This window comes from Equus caballus, chromosome 8, assembly GCF_041296265.1.
Source record: "Equus caballus isolate H_3958 breed thoroughbred chromosome 8, TB-T2T, whole genome shotgun sequence".
NCBI classification, from domain to species: Eukaryota; Metazoa; Chordata; class Mammalia; order Perissodactyla; family Equidae; genus Equus; species Equus caballus.
In genome coordinates, this window is record NC_091691.1 from 73,700,062 (window position 1) to 73,718,227 (window position 18,166).

At 38.9% G+C, this 18,166-nt stretch overlaps 1 protein-coding gene across 5 annotated transcripts in view; it reads left to right on the top strand.

Annotated features, from left to right (window-relative positions):
* Positions 1-16,604, top strand: part of ARK2N (arkadia (RNF111) N-terminal like PKA signaling regulator 2N) — a 76,633-nt gene extending 60,029 nt beyond the window's left edge. For 4 of the 5 annotated variants that reach the window (XM_070275636.1, XM_001498367.6, XM_005612874.4 and 1 more), the window contains 2 exons: positions 5,062-5,188; positions 12,631-16,604. In XM_070275636.1, coding sequence (XP_070131737.1) covers positions 5,062-5,188; positions 12,631-12,820 — 317 coding nt within the window. In that variant the 3' untranslated portion in view covers positions 12,821-16,604. Of the gene's footprint in view, positions 1-5,061; positions 5,189-8,081; positions 8,144-12,630 lie in introns of all 5 variants that reach the window. The other variant, XM_005612875.4, reaches the window with a different exon arrangement.
* The last annotated feature ends 1,562 nt before the right edge of the window (positions 16,605-18,166 follow it).

Below are 18,166 nucleotides of genomic sequence, written 5' to 3' on the forward strand. Positions count from 1 at the left end.
TTTTTGCTTTAATTCAATTAGCTTGTCTTTTAGGATGGTAAGGGCTGAGCCCCTTGCTGTGAGTCTACCACAGGGGGCTTTAAGTGGCTCTGTGGCTCAGCTCCTTGCTTCTTAGTGAGTAGGCATGGAAAGTTTTGGGGTGGTTGTTCATATGAATGAGTATACATATAGTACTGGATAATAATAATAGGATTTTAAGTGGAGACAGAGAAACTAAGCCAGGTGCCAATCATGTTTCATGAATGGGTGAAACTGTCCTGGACTCAATCTATGGCAGTGAAAGGGAAGCATCCTGGAAGATAAGAGCTGTTGGTGTCCGTACATAAGGATGCAGGACCCAAAACTGAGGAGGACTGCAGGGGGGCAGCATTTTCAGAATAGTCAGGTTTCCACAAGGAGCTGAAGAGAAAGTTCAGTGCCGTTTTCCATAGAGCTGGCATTCCAGAGGGCAGTGGTAAAGTTGTAGGAAGATGAGTAGTGGGTAGCTGGAGCAAAGGGCAGCAACAACAGAGTGAGGGATAAGATGGGAGAAAAATGGATGGTCCCAGAAGCTTTATTTTGTAGGTGGCTGAGAGGGTGGCAGTACAGCGTTTTACTTCTCATAACCATTGGTTTTCTTCCTAATGCTTTCTCCTTTTCCACTGGGGGCTTTTCTGTATTCTCATACTGTTACTTCACTACACTACTCTTCTACCTCATTGAACCCATCCAGTAGTCCTTTGTCAGTCCCCTCCTAGCTTCTCTTCTTTCCCTATCTAGCATATATACCCAACTCTCCTTTGCCAATATGCTCAGCTCGTTGTATAGATGGCTTTCCTGTTGTATGCAGCTGGCAAAGTCTGACCCCTGGACGCACACTTGGAGCCTTTGTCCACACTGCTAAGCCTAGCTGGAGAAAATCACGTAGTTGCAGAGTTAAGGGTCATGTTAACTTTCTAATCTGCAACCTCATCCTGGCTGTCAGTGCTGCCCAGCACACCCCGCTTTCCTTAGGCAGCATTCTTCATAGTGGCTACTCGCTTTTCTAAACCCATACCCTGCCTCCCTGCCCACACCTGTGCTCTGCAGATGGCCTGGCTGCATTCTTCACAGATCAAAATTACCTCAGCTTTCTGCCACGAAACCTGTTTGTTCTCTGCCTTTTTTCTAAATATGGCCAGATCTCTCCCATCTTTAAAAACTATACATACATACACATCACGCTCCCTCAAACCCATCTTCCTCTCGGTACCATCCTATTGCCTTTTCCTCCATAACCAAACTTCTTCAAATGTGTCTGCTCTTCCTTTCCTTCTGTTCTTCTTCAGCTTGCTTTGCTACATTGGCTTCTGCCTCATCACTCCTCTGAGGCTCCCCTTGCCAAGGTCATGTATGGTCATCTTACCACAGATTCTGGTAGACTCTACTTACTTCCTCCTCCTATCAGACCTTTCTGTTGAACATTATTAAGCACTTCTTCCTAGAAATGCTCTTTCCATGGTGTCTTGGCTTCATATCTCTCTCTTGCTTACTTTCACAAGCTCCCTTTCCTCTGCCCATCCCTTAATTATTATATATATATATATATTTTTTTTTTTTTTTTAAGGTTCTATTTTTCCATTTTCTCCCCAAAGCCCCTCGGTACATAGTTGCATATTTTTAGTTGTGGGTCCTTCTAGTTGTGGCATGTGGGGTGCCGCCTCAGCATGGCCTGATGAGCGGTGCCATGTCCACGCCCAGGATTCAAACTGGCGAAGCCCTGGGCCACCGAAGCAGAGCGTGCAAACTTAACCACTCGGCCACAGGGCTGGCCCCTCCCTTAATTATTGATGTTCGTCAGGATTCTGTTCCAGGCCTCCTTCACTCCTCTAGATGACCTTTATCTTCCCACCTGTTGCTGAGGATTTTTCACATTTTTATTTCCTCTCTAGACCTCTGACCTGAGCTCTAGAACAAACAGTACCTCCAGCTGCCTATTGGACATCTCAGAGGCACGTCATCATCATGACCTAAGCAACCTCAGCTGTTCATTGGTGCACTGAATGACACTGTGACTCTATCCAGTTCTTAAATCAGAAACTTAGGCATCATTTTTTGCTTCTTGTATTCTTTTATTTGCCTGATTCCCAACATTACTAACCCTCCGTATGTACATGAACACAAAGTATTCTCCCTTTTGTTTGTTTCCTAGTACAGCTGTAATCATTTCTTACCCAGGAAACTATCAGTCTAACTGGTTTCCTTGCCTCTGGTATTCCCTGCTTGCTGTTAGTTCTGTTTCTACACTCCAAAAGGAAATTTTTTAAAATGAAAAATCAGATCATGTCACTCTTCTGCTTAAATCCTTCAGTGGCTTCCTACTTCTTAAGGTCAAGGTCAGACTCTTTACCACATCTGACCTCTGTTGACTTTGCCAGCCTGGTTTCTCATTATTCTTTTTACTGCCATTACCCCAAATCTCACCCAACTTGTATACCCTAAAGGGCAACACAATGTTCCTTATGCTGCTTCTCCTCACCTGTGGCTACTCTTCCCTGAGAGGTCAGCGTCCTTGATTATCCTCAAGTCTGGGAAATGTTCCTTTTCTGTGTGCTTCCAGGGCACTCTTTACCTCCCTGTCAGAGCAGTTTCAAGCTGTAATGCAATGGACTGCTTTTTATTATCCCTGAATATATTGAAGCTCATTTAAGGTAGAGACTATACCTGCCTTATTTGTTCCCCATAGTATTCCTAGCATCTAGCACAGTAAGTAGTATGTCATAAACAAGTATTTACTATAGGAACAAATGGATGAAGTAAACTGTGATAGTATCTCAAAGCAAAGCTGCTCAAAATAGTGACTATGGACAAGTTGAAGGTTTGAAAAAAGAAAAGACTCAATTTGTGTTCCTTCCTGTGGTACAGTAGGAACAGTGTGCTTGACAAAAGTTGAAGTAGAAATTGGATAAAAGACTTAGCCATAGGCACGGTATATTGGGGCCAGAGTAAGAATCTAGGTTTACCAAATCCAGACTTAACCAAACTCCATTTAAGTGACCACCCTAGTTTTAACAAAACAATTTTGTCTGGTGAACGCCACCTTTTGTATGCTTTTAGGGTTTGAAGATAGGTGCGTACTGCCAATGCCATATAGAATCTTATCTAGATTATTCTTTAATACAAAAGGTTAACAACCTCTTGCAGACTGTAATACAATCTCAATCACCAGTTTTATATAAAAGTCTTTTTAATCTTCTGTTTTCTCATATGTGCATCATTTTCAATAGAAGAAAAAAAGTAAAAGTAATCACACTCGTATTCAAACTTGATTACTTTTCACAGCTTTTACCCATTACTACATATTTTTATAGTGTTATATGTGACACTGTACGTGACACATACACTTTTACCAAGTTTCTGCATAGCTCTTGTAGTGACTATCTTTGGACATCATAACATTTTGCTTATTTAAAACTTTCTCCCTTAGACTAGATTCTCAGAGATGGGATGACAGGGTCAGAGAGTATAAAAGTTGTAAGGTTTTTGCTTTGGGACTGTCTGTAATTTTCTAAAAGGATTACACTAAAAGTTGGCAGGAGTATGAAAATACCAGGTTTCCCAGTGACCTTGAAGCATTGGAATGAGTGAAGTGAGGGGGTGAGGGAGAGGAAAGCGAGAGTTCTATGTGTAAAATCTTACTGACATTGGTTTCGTTTATATGAGGTGTCACAAAGAGGATTTTTTTTTAATATGGAGGAATAATTTTATATCAGATGACTGTATGCAAATAAAAATATCTTTTAAAGAGTAAATGAAAATTTGTACCTGTTGCAACTCTGTTTATTCTATGTTAACTTCTAGATATTCTAAAATATATTCTTTTAAGTCAGAGCATTCAAGAGCTGGGTACATAGGCCGAATTATTTTAACTCTTGCTAAGATTGTTAATAGAGCTGTGTATTTTGATGCTGTGCCGTTAGCCTTTATTCAAAGAGGCTTCTGTGAAGCTCATGTTTTCTGTGATGTTGGAGAATGTGTTTTATTGCACCATGTAATAGATGCTTTATGAAGACCCTCGTGAAAAAGTCCTTACATGCCCCAGTGCCCCAAACTGTTGTGCTTTCCCCAGAGCATGTGATTTGTTTCTGTCTAATGAGGACTGTTTGCAACATACAGGTTATGTTTCAGTTGCTCAGAGCAAAAATTGTGATCTGCCTCTAGTCTTCCCTTTTAGATCAGATTTTGTCAAATTTTCATTCCTTTAGGGAAAATTGTTAAAATAATTGAGAGGAAGTTGTTAAATCTTTCATAAAGCATCCCAGTATAAATTTGATATTAATGATTACTTCTATTGCTTATTCCATATATGCCTTTGAGCTTTTCTGGTTTAGAATTTTGTTCTATTAAAATAATAAGCAGTAGAGAACCTCATTGCCCTCTAGGTGGTGACAAACCTGTTATGCGGGTCATTTAATAGCAGACTGGAGTTGAATGCAAAAAGCATTATGAAATAAAATAGTATTATCACAGTTTGTGTATATACCTATATGTACATATACATGTTTATTAAAGTACTCGAAGTTTTTTTTCTCTTAAGGAATGGGAGTTAGAGAGTGAGAGATTTCGAGTTCTTACTTTTATCTACTTCCATGTTTGAACATTCTTTTAGCCATGAGTGTGTATATTCTGTTTAATTTTTTTTTAACTTTTGTGTGTGTGTGTGTGAGGAAGATTGTCACTGAGCTAACATCTGTGCCAATCTTCCTCTATTTTATTTGGGATGCCGCCACAGTGTGGCTTGACAAGCCATGCTAGGTCTGTGCCTTTGATCTGAACCTGTGAACCCTGGGCTGCTGAAGCGGAGCACACCAACTTAACCACTACACCACTATGCTGCCCCAAAACCTTTTTTCTTTCCTTTTTTTTTTTTTTTTTTTTTTTAACAGAACACTGCCCCAGCTCATTTGACTTGGTAGCAGTTTCACCATGGCAAGCTCTCATAAGGCCATTCTGTTTCTATGATTAAACAATGAGTCAATGAGTTGTTTCTGCTGCTTGTGAGAAGTCAAAATGTAGTGTTTATTTTTTCCCCTTCTCTCGCAGGTCATTTGGATCCAGGATTCCTAGCAAGTGACAAAACCTCTGCTGGCAATGCACCACTCAATGAAGAAATTAACATTGCCTCTTCAGATAGTGAAGTGGAGATCGTGGGAGTTCAGGAACATGCAAGGTAAGGTATTAATTGGAGTATTCTGATATTTTAAATTCTGAATTTTATTTTAACCAGAAAACAAGTGAGAAGAAAAGGCTAGGCCTCACGGCATGGCTGGTGTGAATGGTGGGAACTCTCTCTCAGCTTCTTGTGGTTTAAGAAACACTTTTTGATTAGACATGGTGTGAGTTTCAGAATGTTTTGCATGTTGTCTCATATCAAAAACCTCTGAACCATACGTATATGTGAATTAGAACTGATGTTTTTCTCTTATTTTTAGCAAATGTCTAGATGGCTTGACAGATTTTTCTCTTATGGCATATCTATCACCATTCTTTTCCCCCTTTCATTCATATTTTCTTGCCTTTCACTTTATCTTGAAATATATTGGGAGCAAACAATTGGGAAATATGCATATGACATCATACCTCTTTTGCTTGTTTCCTAGAGTGCCTCTCCTTGTCTTTCATGAAAACTTGCATGTTACTTTGATCTGTTCCTAACAGAGTGTATTTCTAGTGATGTTCATGTGACTCAGGGCATCTTGTTTCTTGGGATTAAAAAAAAGCCACAAGACATCAAATTAGTGTGTAGTATTAAAAAATAATTTTATGAAGTTTGTCATTCTTTAAGGTAGGGGCCAGTGAACTATAACCCATGGGCCAAATCTGGCCTGCTGCCTTTTTTTGTATGGACCTTGATCTGAGAATGGTTTTTACATTTCTAAATGGTTGGGGGGAATAGTAAAAAGAAGAAGATGTTTGTGATGTGAAAATTATATGAAATTAAAGTAAAATTTATCCATAAATAAAGTTATTGAACAGAGCCTTGTGTGTTCATTTACTTAATGTCTGTGGCTGTTTTTGCACTCCATTGGCAGAATTGAGGAGTTTGAGCAGACAGCTTATAGTCCTCAAAGCCTAAGATATTTACTGTCTACCCTTTGCAGAATATTTTTACTGTCTACCCTTTGCAGAAAATATTTACTGACTTTTGCTTTAAGATGTGTTCCTAAGAATTGGTTGCAGCCTTCTCAGGAACACACACACACACACACACACACACACACGCCCCCAAAAATTCACACTTTGGGGAAGTCTGTATTTTCTATAGCAAACAACTTTTTTCCTATGCCACAAGAGTTAAGTCGTTATTTCTCCAATACCTATATATATAGGTATGTAAACCAGTATCTACATTACCTTGCTCTTAGAGCTGATTTTACTGTTTACTGTTTGGTTAGCAAGGTAATAAAACACTCGCCAGCATTTCCTCTGTTGCTTATATAAAAGAAGTAGAGAGGGGGGGAAAATACACAGGCACATAAATTGAAGAATACCATTTTCTAATGAGGACTACTTTCTGAGAGCAATTTTCAGTTAGACAATTGGGACTTTAATGATGTAGAGTTAGATTATAATTTAACATGCTGTCTCCCCAAAAGTGGCCAGTTCCCTTTATCAGAACTAGTATTGGGCTGGCACTTCATTCTCTATCCTATATTTATGCCATAAGTATCCTTGCATAGCTGCTTCCTTTTATTCTTTTCTTTTTCGATGGTCATTTCACCTGTTCTGGTGAGAAAGAATTTTCATTCGTTAGTCTTTCATCTCATTCTTTTTTCTCTTTTTTCTGCCTTAATCCAAAACTTTTGCCTGTTAAATTCTCTTCCATTTTTCCATCTATTCCCTTGAAGCTGACTTATCCATCTGATAAGGAAGATAGAACTCCTGATTTCTTCCTTTACTTCAGCATGTATTTGTCATTAATTTATTTCACCTTTGTTCTTTATAACATAGACGGCATTATTATCCTTTTAAGCTTCATGTCAGGATATTTCTAGAATATTATAGTATTTTTATTTCAGACTATCTACTATAAAACTTACCCTGCCTGTAGACAGATCGATGTAAATAAATTATCTTGAATTGTGCCAAGAGCACATTATGCATTCATCAGCTTTCTCTGGAGTTACATTTCAAATTTTAATTCAGTGTTGCTCATGTGTTCCTACTTAAGTCGGAAAGGGTAGGTAATAACCTGTGTTGTTTACGTAATCTCTTACTCTGTGCTGAGACATCACTAGGTCCAGTTCTCTGTTAGCTCCCACCAGCTCTTCCTTCTTTACTGTTTCCTTGTGCTTCGAAATATATAGAGTGAGCCACCCTTCTTTTTCAGCGCCTTTGTTCAATTTTTCTTCCATCATGAAATCTTTAGCTTCTTTTTCTCCCCATATTTTTGGTATCTGGAGTTAAAATTATCATTATATGTCTATTAAAGCTTGGAAATTTAAATTCTAAGTTCCTCCTCACCTCCAACATACACAAGACATACACACAAGTTATCTCTAGTTTACCCTTCTCTGAATTTGTTGGGTCTTTTATCCAGATTGTTATTTTACTCTATAAACATGTTTGTTCTACTCTTGAACTGAGTCAAGTGACTTTGGCTGCATTTTATATAATATGCTGTAATATTACTTTCAAGGACTTTTTCTTCCATGCTTTAAAGTATAAAGATGTGTATTATTCTGATCCTTTGGTTTGAACCCTGGGGAAATCATATCTTGGAGGTGACAGATCCATTCTGAAATCTCAGTGGTGGTTAATACTATCCATGCAATGGAATGTAGAGTTGGCAGATTCTGTTGGAGTACTGTGAATTGACTCCTGTATCATTTTGAGGGGATCTTTTATTTTGGTCATTGGTTCTAGGACTGATTAGAGCCTCACTGACTTTTCTCTGTCTTTCTGAAAATTTTTTCTGCAGTTTCTTTGGAAGAAGCCTGATAATCTTTTAGACATTGAGATTAAAAAGCTGAGAATCAGGTGGGGAAGAGGCTTGCTTGTTGGTTGCTTCAGAATTGCCCCTTGGCTACCTGTATCTCATCTGGAATTTATTTCTTTTACAGGTCTAGGGTTGCAGTTATGAAGTATTGATGGGCTTCTGGCAGGGTTATCGCTTGGAAAAAAGGTTTTAGGTTTTGATCCACATCTTTTCTAATTTGATTTGCATGCATAGATGTTTTGTTTGGGTTTAATTATCCTGTCCTTATTTTTTCTTTCAATATTCTGCCTTGTTGTGGGCTTTCTGAGAGTTTAAAAACTCAGAGTTGGTCCTTGAGTTGTTCTCCTTGGCATTGTGGTTGCTCTGATTTGCACTGGGTACCATTTTTCTGTATTTGGAAGCATTTTGTTTGACCGTTGCACTCAGTAATTCTAGTTGTGATGTGCCTTTTTTTTTTTTATAGTTTTTCTTTTCTTGCATGTTAATTTCTTTCCCTACTCTTACTTTAGATTTTGATGCTTTCACTTAGCATTTGTATTTGCTCTAGTCATAGACTAGAAAGCATGCTTTCTGAACTAATGGTTGAATGCATCTTTTATGGCTGCCTTGTATTGCTGTGATGAACTCTTGTTACCTAAACATTACCATTTTCAAGTGTTAATTTTGGGGCAGTCTTGTTTCACAAGATGTTCTTTGCCAATGAGAGAGAGATTTTTCCAGCATCTCTGGTTCTTCTCTGCCCACTTAATTTTGCCAGAAGTTTTAATTTAGGACCTTCATGCCAGTGTTTTTCTTCGTCCTTGGTCCTTTTTCCTTCTCTTCTATCAGCCTCTTTGGTAATTGCTGTAGGAACGGGAATCCATATAGTGCAGATCTTTCTGTGATGGAACTATGTTGAAACAGCTCCTTCAGTACTTGTTATCTGAAGCTTTTGTGACTAATCAGACCCTTACTTCATTTCACTGTAGTCTTTGATCCTGTGGTCATTGGTGTTAATGTTGGTTCATCTCTCAGCAGAAGGATTGATGCAGGAAGTCTTTTGCATTTAAGACTGATTGCTTCCTAGAACCAATTACTAACGTTAACTCTAAAAAAGCCAGGGAGGCTGAGAAGCATTTCCCTAAAGCGGCAAGGATTCATTTGATCCTTAGGAAAAATAAGTAGGAATATTATCTAAGAGATCACCTTCAGGCTTTGTAAATGAGAGCAAAAATAATTAATTTTTAATGTTTTCTTAGAATAGTTAAGTGTATCAAAAGCTGACTATCAGAGCCTGCCCTCTTTCTGTGCTTTTTCTTCTTTTCCACTGTGAAGTCTCTCCTGTTTTGGTTTTAGTGTATGAAGAGCAGGAATTATTCCATCAAAACTTATTGTTTATAAAGTGCTTTTTTGGGAAGCGAGGCGCAAGCATTTTCTTGGTTATAAGACTCAAAATATGACTCTCGGTTGTGTTTTGTACCTATTACCAGTCATATACAGATTAAATGCTTTGTGAGAACAAAGCTGGTATCTGCACTGCAATTGGATTGGGCCAATTAAAATATAGCTGAATATCCTCTCACCCCGTATCTTTCATAATCTACAAAAAGGATATGTGATAATATATGAAAATCTGTGCTTTATGTTAGTTGCCTTACAAAATTTTGAGCCTCTCACATCCTTCTTTATGGAACATCTTCATAAGCTTATAACAGTTGTTGTGGTTCCATTTTCTCCTGAAATTTTTTTCTGTCTGATAAGTTATTTTGTAAGGTACACTGTCTTACAAAATAGTTGAAGTGTTTCTCCAGCACTCTTTTGTTTGCTGGCTTGACCTTTTTTTAGTTTTTAAAGAAAAAATTTTCTTAAAAGCCATTTTCTTTGCTCCTCCATCTCCTAGCTACCATTTATTTAAGACCGTTGAAGTCACTAAATCATAAAAAATTGTTTGAATGTTTATTGGCTTATACCACACACAGAAAAGTCATGTGTGCACTTTAACTTTTGCAAAGAGGGGCCAGGCAGTGCCCTTCACAATCAAACATAGTATAGTACTTTAGGTCTAGTCTGAGGAAGGTATATTTATTTAGTGGAAAATAAACTCCGCAGTGGACACCTGATTTTGTTCTGGTTCTGTGCTTAATTTGCTTACGACCCAGGGTGATTGTCTTTTGGTCTTGGTTTTCTCTTCTGTAAAATGAGCAGTTTGGATCAGATGCCTTTTAAAGATTTTATTTATTTCCTTTTTCTCCCCACAGCCCCCCGGTACATAGTTGTACATTCTTAGTTGTGGGTCCTTCTAGTTGTGGCATGTGGGACGCCGCCTCAGCATGGCTTGATGAGCAGTGCCATGTCCGCGCCCAGGATTTGAACCGGCAAAACCCTGGGCCGCCAAAGTGGAGCACGCAAACTTAACCACTCGGCCACAGAGCCGGCCCCATGGATCAGATCCCTTTTAAAACCACTACCTGGTGTTACATTGTATGATCACTTAGGGAGCAGCACAGATTAACAGTTGGGACTACATACCTCTTTAATGCAGAAATATTTCTAGGAATTCTGCCAGAGATTGCATTGACTCTCTTTGTAGCCATTTATTCCCTGAATTCCTACTAAGTTTCTAGTCATCTTTACTCCATTAGTACATGTACAGATGAGCTTTTCAACTGTTGAAGAACTTTATATTTTTAAATTGTTAGTCTTGGCCTATCTTTGTGCTCTGCCGACTCTTGCTGTTTGCCTTACCTAATTTAGTATACAGATTTGTAAAGTGACAGCATGATGTTGTGAAAAGCATTAGATCCAAAATCAGACCTGGCTTTGAAGATCCTTAGCCTACCACTTTCAAGCAGTGTGACCCTGGGCAAATCATGTAACCTCTTTAAACTTCAGTTTCCCTGTCTGTAGAGTATGGATAATAACTTCCACATCTACTTCAGAGGTCTGTTGGGATTGTCAAATGAGGTGAAACTACTTAATTAACTTAGTATTCTATTACCATCAGTCATCAAAACCATTTCTATAAATGCTGAATGGATTCCTTTGGCTGACATTCTTCCACGACTACATGAACACTTAATCAGAGTGTACTTAATGGGTTGGACAGATTTGGATTAGACTTTGGACTCTTATGTCCCGTATGTTAATGCTCTTCACTAGCTAATCTTTGAAAATGTGGTAGCCTCTGGGTTAGGAGCTACTTAGCCCATTTCTGAACAGATGATGGGCCTCTGGGACTGTAAAAAATCTACATTCTCCCCCTGCTGTGGCCTCAAGGGATCTGCTTTTCAGCACCTCTCTTGGTAAGGGAGTCATTTTCAGGCTAGCCTTTGTAGGAGCAGGGCCCTTTCCAGTAGCTTAAGGATCTTTGTGGCAGTTTTGCCACTGAGCCTTGACCATTGTTACCCTAATGTTCTTTTGAACGTGGTGGTGTGGGTAGCATTGAATCTCAAAGCTGGCATTCTCAAGTGACCTAGCATCACTCATTGTACACAGGTTGTCAGGACAGCTGCTCAAGATCTGTTATAGTAGTTTATGTGACTAGAGTCATGCCACTTGTCTCTTCTCACATATGCCACATAGGGACTGGTCAGTAATTTAGATAGGAGGACATAAGTAACAATGATAGCTTGAGCTGCCCACCTTCTCATTTGAAACAGAACTTACTCAGTGGTTCATCCTGGAGGCTCACAGTTCTGTCATTTGACTGGAATGTGAAACTCAACATGTCACTGTTTCTGAAACAATTTTCTTCCAGTGAACTCCTGGTGAGATTTGTCTGTCAGCAAGGCAGTACTTTGTCTCTTTCTAGAACACATTTAGAGAATTTAACTGAGTACTTCAGTAGTGTTACTATCACTGAATCTAAAGCATAAGCAGCCAAGTGTTTTTGTTGTGACCTTCATGATGAGGGAAATTGATCCATTATGAGTGACCTAGTACCCACAGACTTTTAGAAATTTAATCTGTAAAGGCATATTACTATTACTGTCTTTGAAGGTATTATTACCAAATATGGCACCGAACTTATTTTAAGAACAAATTTCTCCTATGTTTCCTTACTCTTTCATTTGTTCAGACTAACATTGTTTGGGCATCTTAATTTTGCTCTGGATTTATTTGCTGACTGTCCTGAAGATTCCAGAGGTTTAAATGAATTCAGAGAAACATCCATTGTCCCTTGTCAGCAACAAATCTAGACATAACTCGGGGGTTTTTTTGTGTGTGAGGAAGATTGGCCCTGAACTAACATCTGTTGCCAGTCTTCCTTTTTTTGCTTGAGGAAGATTGTCACTGAGTTAACATCTGTGCTGATCTTCCTCTGTTTGATGTGGGATGCCACCACAGCGTGGCTTGACGAGCAGTGCTAGCCCAGGACCCAAACCTTTGAACCTTGGGCCGCTGAAGTGGAGCGCATGAACTTAACCACTATGCCACTGGGCTGGCCCGTAACTCAGGAGTTTCTGACAAGACCCTTGGCCTTCTGTTAGGCTAAACAGAGAGGGTGAAGGGAAACAGACAGAAAGACATGGAGAGAGGAAGGAAAAAGGGAAGGATACTGGCTGTGGGTTTCATGAACTTGCATAGTAGGCTTATCTTACTGAAAGTGTTGCTCAGTGCTGCTGAAGCTGTATTGCTTTCTGTTTTTCCTGTTGTGGGATTAACCATGCTTTTGTTCCTCATCTCAATCGCAGATGTGTTCATCCTCGAGGAGGTGTGATTCAGAGTGTTTCTTCGTGGAAGCATGGCTCGGGCACGCAGTATGTTAGCAGCCGGCAAACACAGTCATGGACTGCTGTGACTCCCCAGCAGACTTGGGCTTCACCTGCAGAAGTTGTTGACCTTACCTTGGATGAGGATAGCAGACGTAAATACCTACTGTAATACAATGTCACTGTGTTTCCTCTGCACTGTTCCCTTCCACTTCTTCCTCCTCCTCTTTGTGACATGGAAGTTCATTGTCATAGCTTCAGCCTCAGAAGCTGTTTGTGGCATTTGTATAATCAAAACTCATGGAAAATTGCTCCCCTCCCTTTTTTTTTTGGTAATTAAAAGAAGTCACGTAGGAAAATAACTTATCACAGAGAAAAGAATTTCTTCTTTCCCTCAGTAGGAATATGAGAATGATGAATTTTATTAGACAACTTCATTTTACTTGGTGACTTTTAATCTTAGGAAACTCTGCCTTCCTTTTAGAATAATATTTCAATTACCAGGTGAAATGGATTTCAGTTTTTGAATCTTGTATTTATTTTTCTGTGGAATAAAATTAATGTCTAGACTTGACCACTGTCAGCCCACCCATTGGCACTCCCACCTTAGGGCATTTGCACACATATTAGTAGGTCCTTGTGGGCACCTAGTAGGGCATGTGCATTTGAAAACCTGTCCTTGAAAATAGAAGACAAAAGTATTTTCTTCCAGCTTAAGTCTTCTGCCTTCTTTCCTGACTTTGCTCCTGGCTGACTTCCCACAACACAAGTAATTGACATGCCCCTTTGTGTTTATAAATACTGCTAAGGTGACTTAGCTGGTCTCCTTGTTGCAATAATTCATAACTCTTTGGCACATGTCTCCTTTTGGGGCAGAGGCATTTCAGATGGATACCCACCACGAGGTTTTCTGGGCATCTGAAGAGAGTATTGAGAGATCAGTAGGAAAATCTCTCTCCCTCAACTTTTTTTCCTGGTTTATTCAAATAACGGGAGAACATAGAAACCTATTACTTAGGAAGAATATAAAAAGTTGTGTGGTTTCTAAGGCTGTGGGCACTTGCAAATCTAAGAGGACAGTGCCGCCTTTCATAGCTAGTATTCCCATAAAGGGTCTTCAAAAAGTTTTTAACACTTGAGCTGAAGGTGACCTGATGCTATATTTGGGTATTTGTCTCCTCTACCTTCTAAAAGTGGAAAAATCAAAATACACCATAAGAAACCATATGCAAAGCACATTGTTGGCACTGTAGGTTTTATAGTATCTAAAAGGAATAGCAAAGGGTAGTAGGAGCTTTAGGGAATTCAGGAAATGCCAGTGTTGGAGTTTTGTGGCATTAGTTTCTACCTTTTTTCCTATAACATGTTATAGTTACTAGTGAATTATTTTACAAGCAATACCTAAAGTCAGAACACTATATACTGTGCACAGGAAGGAGTGAAGTAACATTGGCTTAGAAGACCTCACCTTTTGTTTGTCCACAGTCTTTATTTGCTGTTTTTCTTTCCATTTTTACCACATAATGTTGCTATAGCCCTTTGCCTCCCTCCCCAAATGCCTTGGTGGCTCTTTCTTATCATAAGAACTACCACTTTCAGTCTTCATTCAGCGGACACATTTACCAAGTGCCTGTTCTGCATAAGGCACTGTGCGGGGTGGGTGCTGTGGGGCCGCTGAGATGAATGAGACGCCCCTTCGTGCGCATGCATCAGTCTGCCTGGCTCCACCTGCCTGGCCTTTTCTTCTCTTTTTTGTAAAGACTTGTTTATCTCTTTACCCTGCTTCCTGCTGCTGTAGTTCTTCTTTTTACCTCTTCCATAGGCGTGTATTTAAGCATGTGTTCTTTGATCTTCTCTGATAGCATCTCATTGGATCTGGCCTCTGTTCTTCATCAACTTTTTATTTTTCTGTCAATCTACTTTTAATAGATCAGGCTTTTAAAAGATCATGAACTTCCAGTTTTAGACCTCATATATCAAGTCTCACATTGCCACAATTCTAGACAAAACCAAAGACCCAGAGGGCAGAGCGAAGTAGGACCTTCTGCAGATTCACTACTGGTGTAACTTGGACCTTCACATTTTACTCTAGAATTAACTTATTGAATTTTACTGTTACATATTGTTTTTGACTTGAATTAAAATGCTAGACAAAGCAGAAATGTACCATTTCTGGTCTGTGTTTTCTAGGAAAATCATTGGGAAAAGAACAGAGTGGATCATATGACTTGAAGTTTTTACAGCTTATTTATTCCCCAGTATCAGGGCAGAGCCCCATTATAAAGTTTTTGTATTACCTATTCTTATGTTAACAGTATGTTTTGTCCAGTTCTATACAGCACATGATTTCCCATGGCATATTTTCTTTAGCCCCTAAAAATCATCCTCTAAAGAGAATTCTTTTGGTGTGCTGTCTGCACTGTGGATTGGGATCAGAGTGAACTTGTAACCAAGCTCTTTCTGGCCTTTTGCTTTTACATCAGGTTGAACTTTGCCCTCGTCTGTCCCTATCCCAGCACCCTGACTACCTGACTTCATGCACCAGAACAGAGATTTAGAAATTAAGATGAAAAAAGGGGAGGGGAAGGGATGGTAGAGACCATCAGCTTTTTCTCCTGTGAGGTTGGGACTTTTCCACCTACTAACTCTGGAGAGATTATGTTTCAACTCTTCTTTCACTGCCAGAACCCATAGAATGGGGATGTTGTTTCTGGTAAGGTATTAATGATAAAATTCTGTGGTAAACAACTCCTGTGACATTTGAATTTTTTTTTAAAGAGATCTTTTTTCACCAAAGTTTTGCATTTGGTAGCATAAATACTTCTTTATGCTTCACAGGACATCGTCTGTTCAAAGTAATATCTCTGCTGAAGAGGTACACTTGATCACAGATCGGTTTATGGCACTAATTTGGTTGTCCCCCCGATTCCCCAATTTGAAACCACAGAGCTGTAACCTAGCTGTTGAATCATCATCACTGCCCTGTAACATGTAATTGCTGCTCACCAGTAGTTGTCTTTTCATTTTGATGGAAGGGGCCAGACTGAATGAACTCCATTATTCTTTACGATTGAGCATCCCATAAACTCTGCTTTTATTATTATCAATTGTGAATATGAACCGTCTGATTTGCTAATTTAGTCAATTGTTCGTTGTTACTTTTAGCAGATTAGCACCATAGGTAACTTAAAAATGAATGTGTTGCCTGCTTTTTTATACTGTGTCACAAGGTTTTTCAAAAAGCTGGGGACACAATTTTGACTTTCAGTTTAAACTTTTTTTAAAGGTAAAGAGCCCCTAATCCCTATTTTCCAGTATGTGTATGATGTGACTTCCATGTATATATAAAAATAATTGCGCCCTAACCAGACTTCCTCAGATTGTGCACTGTTTGTTTAAAATAATCACGTATTTTAGTCTGATGCTGTTGTATTTTTTCATTTTATTTAAAACACTACGTACTTCTTATTCTTTTAACGAATTTTAAAGGGTAGTGATCTTAAAAAAAAAATCACTGGATAACTAGGAAATATTTTTGTTGTTGTTTTGTTTTGTTTTTTAAAGAGTACAAAGGTCATTGAAGCCTTTTGCTCCTCTTACCATGAAAATGAAATGTTAGCCATTGTATGGCTAGGAACCAATGCACTTGGTGGTTAACAGATCTGCTGTTGCTGGAGTGTGAGCGTGGACTTGATGCAGTGACGACAAATCATTGCTTAGAATTGTTTTAAAATGTGCAACTCTAGTTTTTAAAACGAAATTTGGTTCTTTACATTCATTATTTAGTTTTTGTTTCCATTTAGTATTTAATGGTCTTTGGAGAAAAAAATAATAAAACAGAGTGTTATATATATATTTTTTGGTGCAAGATAAGATTTTCTGTTTTTTGAAATAAGTCTGTAGCATAAAGGTTAAACTATTTTAAGACAAAATAAAATAGAGTGTATTTAAACAACGATAATTTCTGAGGATTTTTTTTTTCTATCTGCTTCAGTTAATTAGATGTGCCTGGAGCAGCTCCCAAGTTAGCTTTTGGATGTGAAAGTGAATTATATTTTGTTATCAGATCTTATTGTTATAAGATGTCTGATTTTTCCAAGCAATAGCTGTATCCTACTCCCAAAATGTTTTGCAAGTGGTCTTTGGATGTTAGCTTTCCTGTAGCCCCCACTTCCTTTGCCAGCTAGGACCAGTGGATTTCAAAGAGGGCTGAAGGCTGCCTTGTGCTAGGAACCTTTGCTCCTGAGAACAAAATTCAGCTGACATTATTTCCCAGAGCCCAGTGCACCAGGGTAGAACGCGGTAACTGCATGCACTTTGCATGCAGTTGAACTTGGGAGCAAATATAGGATGTTTCAAAAATAGCTTAAAGAACTTTTCCCCTAATTTGGTTCTGTTTTCCTATTTTTTATTTGGTTATCAAAATGATAGGAACTACCATATTAACATTGTCTCATGACTTTTGTAACTATCTTCACATAAAGGAGAATGAGGAACCAGGGAGAGTGAGGCCTATATTTATTAAAACACTAATTCCTGGATCTCTTAGTGTTCCTCAAGAATTTTTTTAGTTCCACTTGCACTGGAAAGAGATCTGTTAATAATTAGGAAATGTTCTCAGGTTTTTGCAATAGTTCTTCTATACTATATTTTACTGAGACCTAGACATATTAGCATATTAGTGCTTGTGAAAAACTTCTTTTCTTGGGCTCTAGAAGAAAATTGTTTACCTAGGGCCTTGCTTTTGAATCCTTTTGTCCTTGGATGCTGCTTCTGAAGACAAGTTGTGAGTAAGTGAAAAAATCTGTATGTAGTGCTTACTCTCATTCTGGCGTCCTCCTCCTGCTCTTTGCCGGCTTTTGGCTTTGCCATCCCTTTTTTGTATGAAAGTAGATGACAGCTATTTATAATTTTAGTCCAAACAGAGGAAAATTATAGATAAATCTTTACTGAATGTGTAAATATCTCTTTAGGTCCAATTTTGCAACCAAAGTGAATTTCTCCTAGGTCTTGTTTTAACCATATTACTGATCTCTGAAGGAGTGATCCTCCTGGGTCCTTGGTAGGTATGATTTCCTTTCCTTCCTTAACTCCATGTGTTAGAACACTGACTCACAGAATTAGGGAAGTTCCTGAGCTAAGGTGAAACTTTGGCTGAGAGAGTCTGCCTAGAGCAAAAGAAGTCAATAGTAGTGGCCAGCCCCACAGCCAAGTGGTTAAGTTGGTGTTTTTTGCTTCAGCGGCCCGGGGTTCGCCAGTTCCGATCCTGCGTGCGTACCTACACACCACTCATCAAGCTGTGCTGTGGCGGCATCCCACATAGAGAACTAGAATGACCTACAACTAGGATATACAACTGTGTACTGGGGCTTTAGGGAGAAAAAAAAAAAAACGAGGAAGATTGGCAATAGATGTTAACTCAGGGCCAATCTCCCTCACCAAAAAGCCTACTTTAAAAAAAAAAAGTCAATAGCAAATACTGGAAGCAGCAGTGAGCTCAGAAAAAGATGCAAGTGCT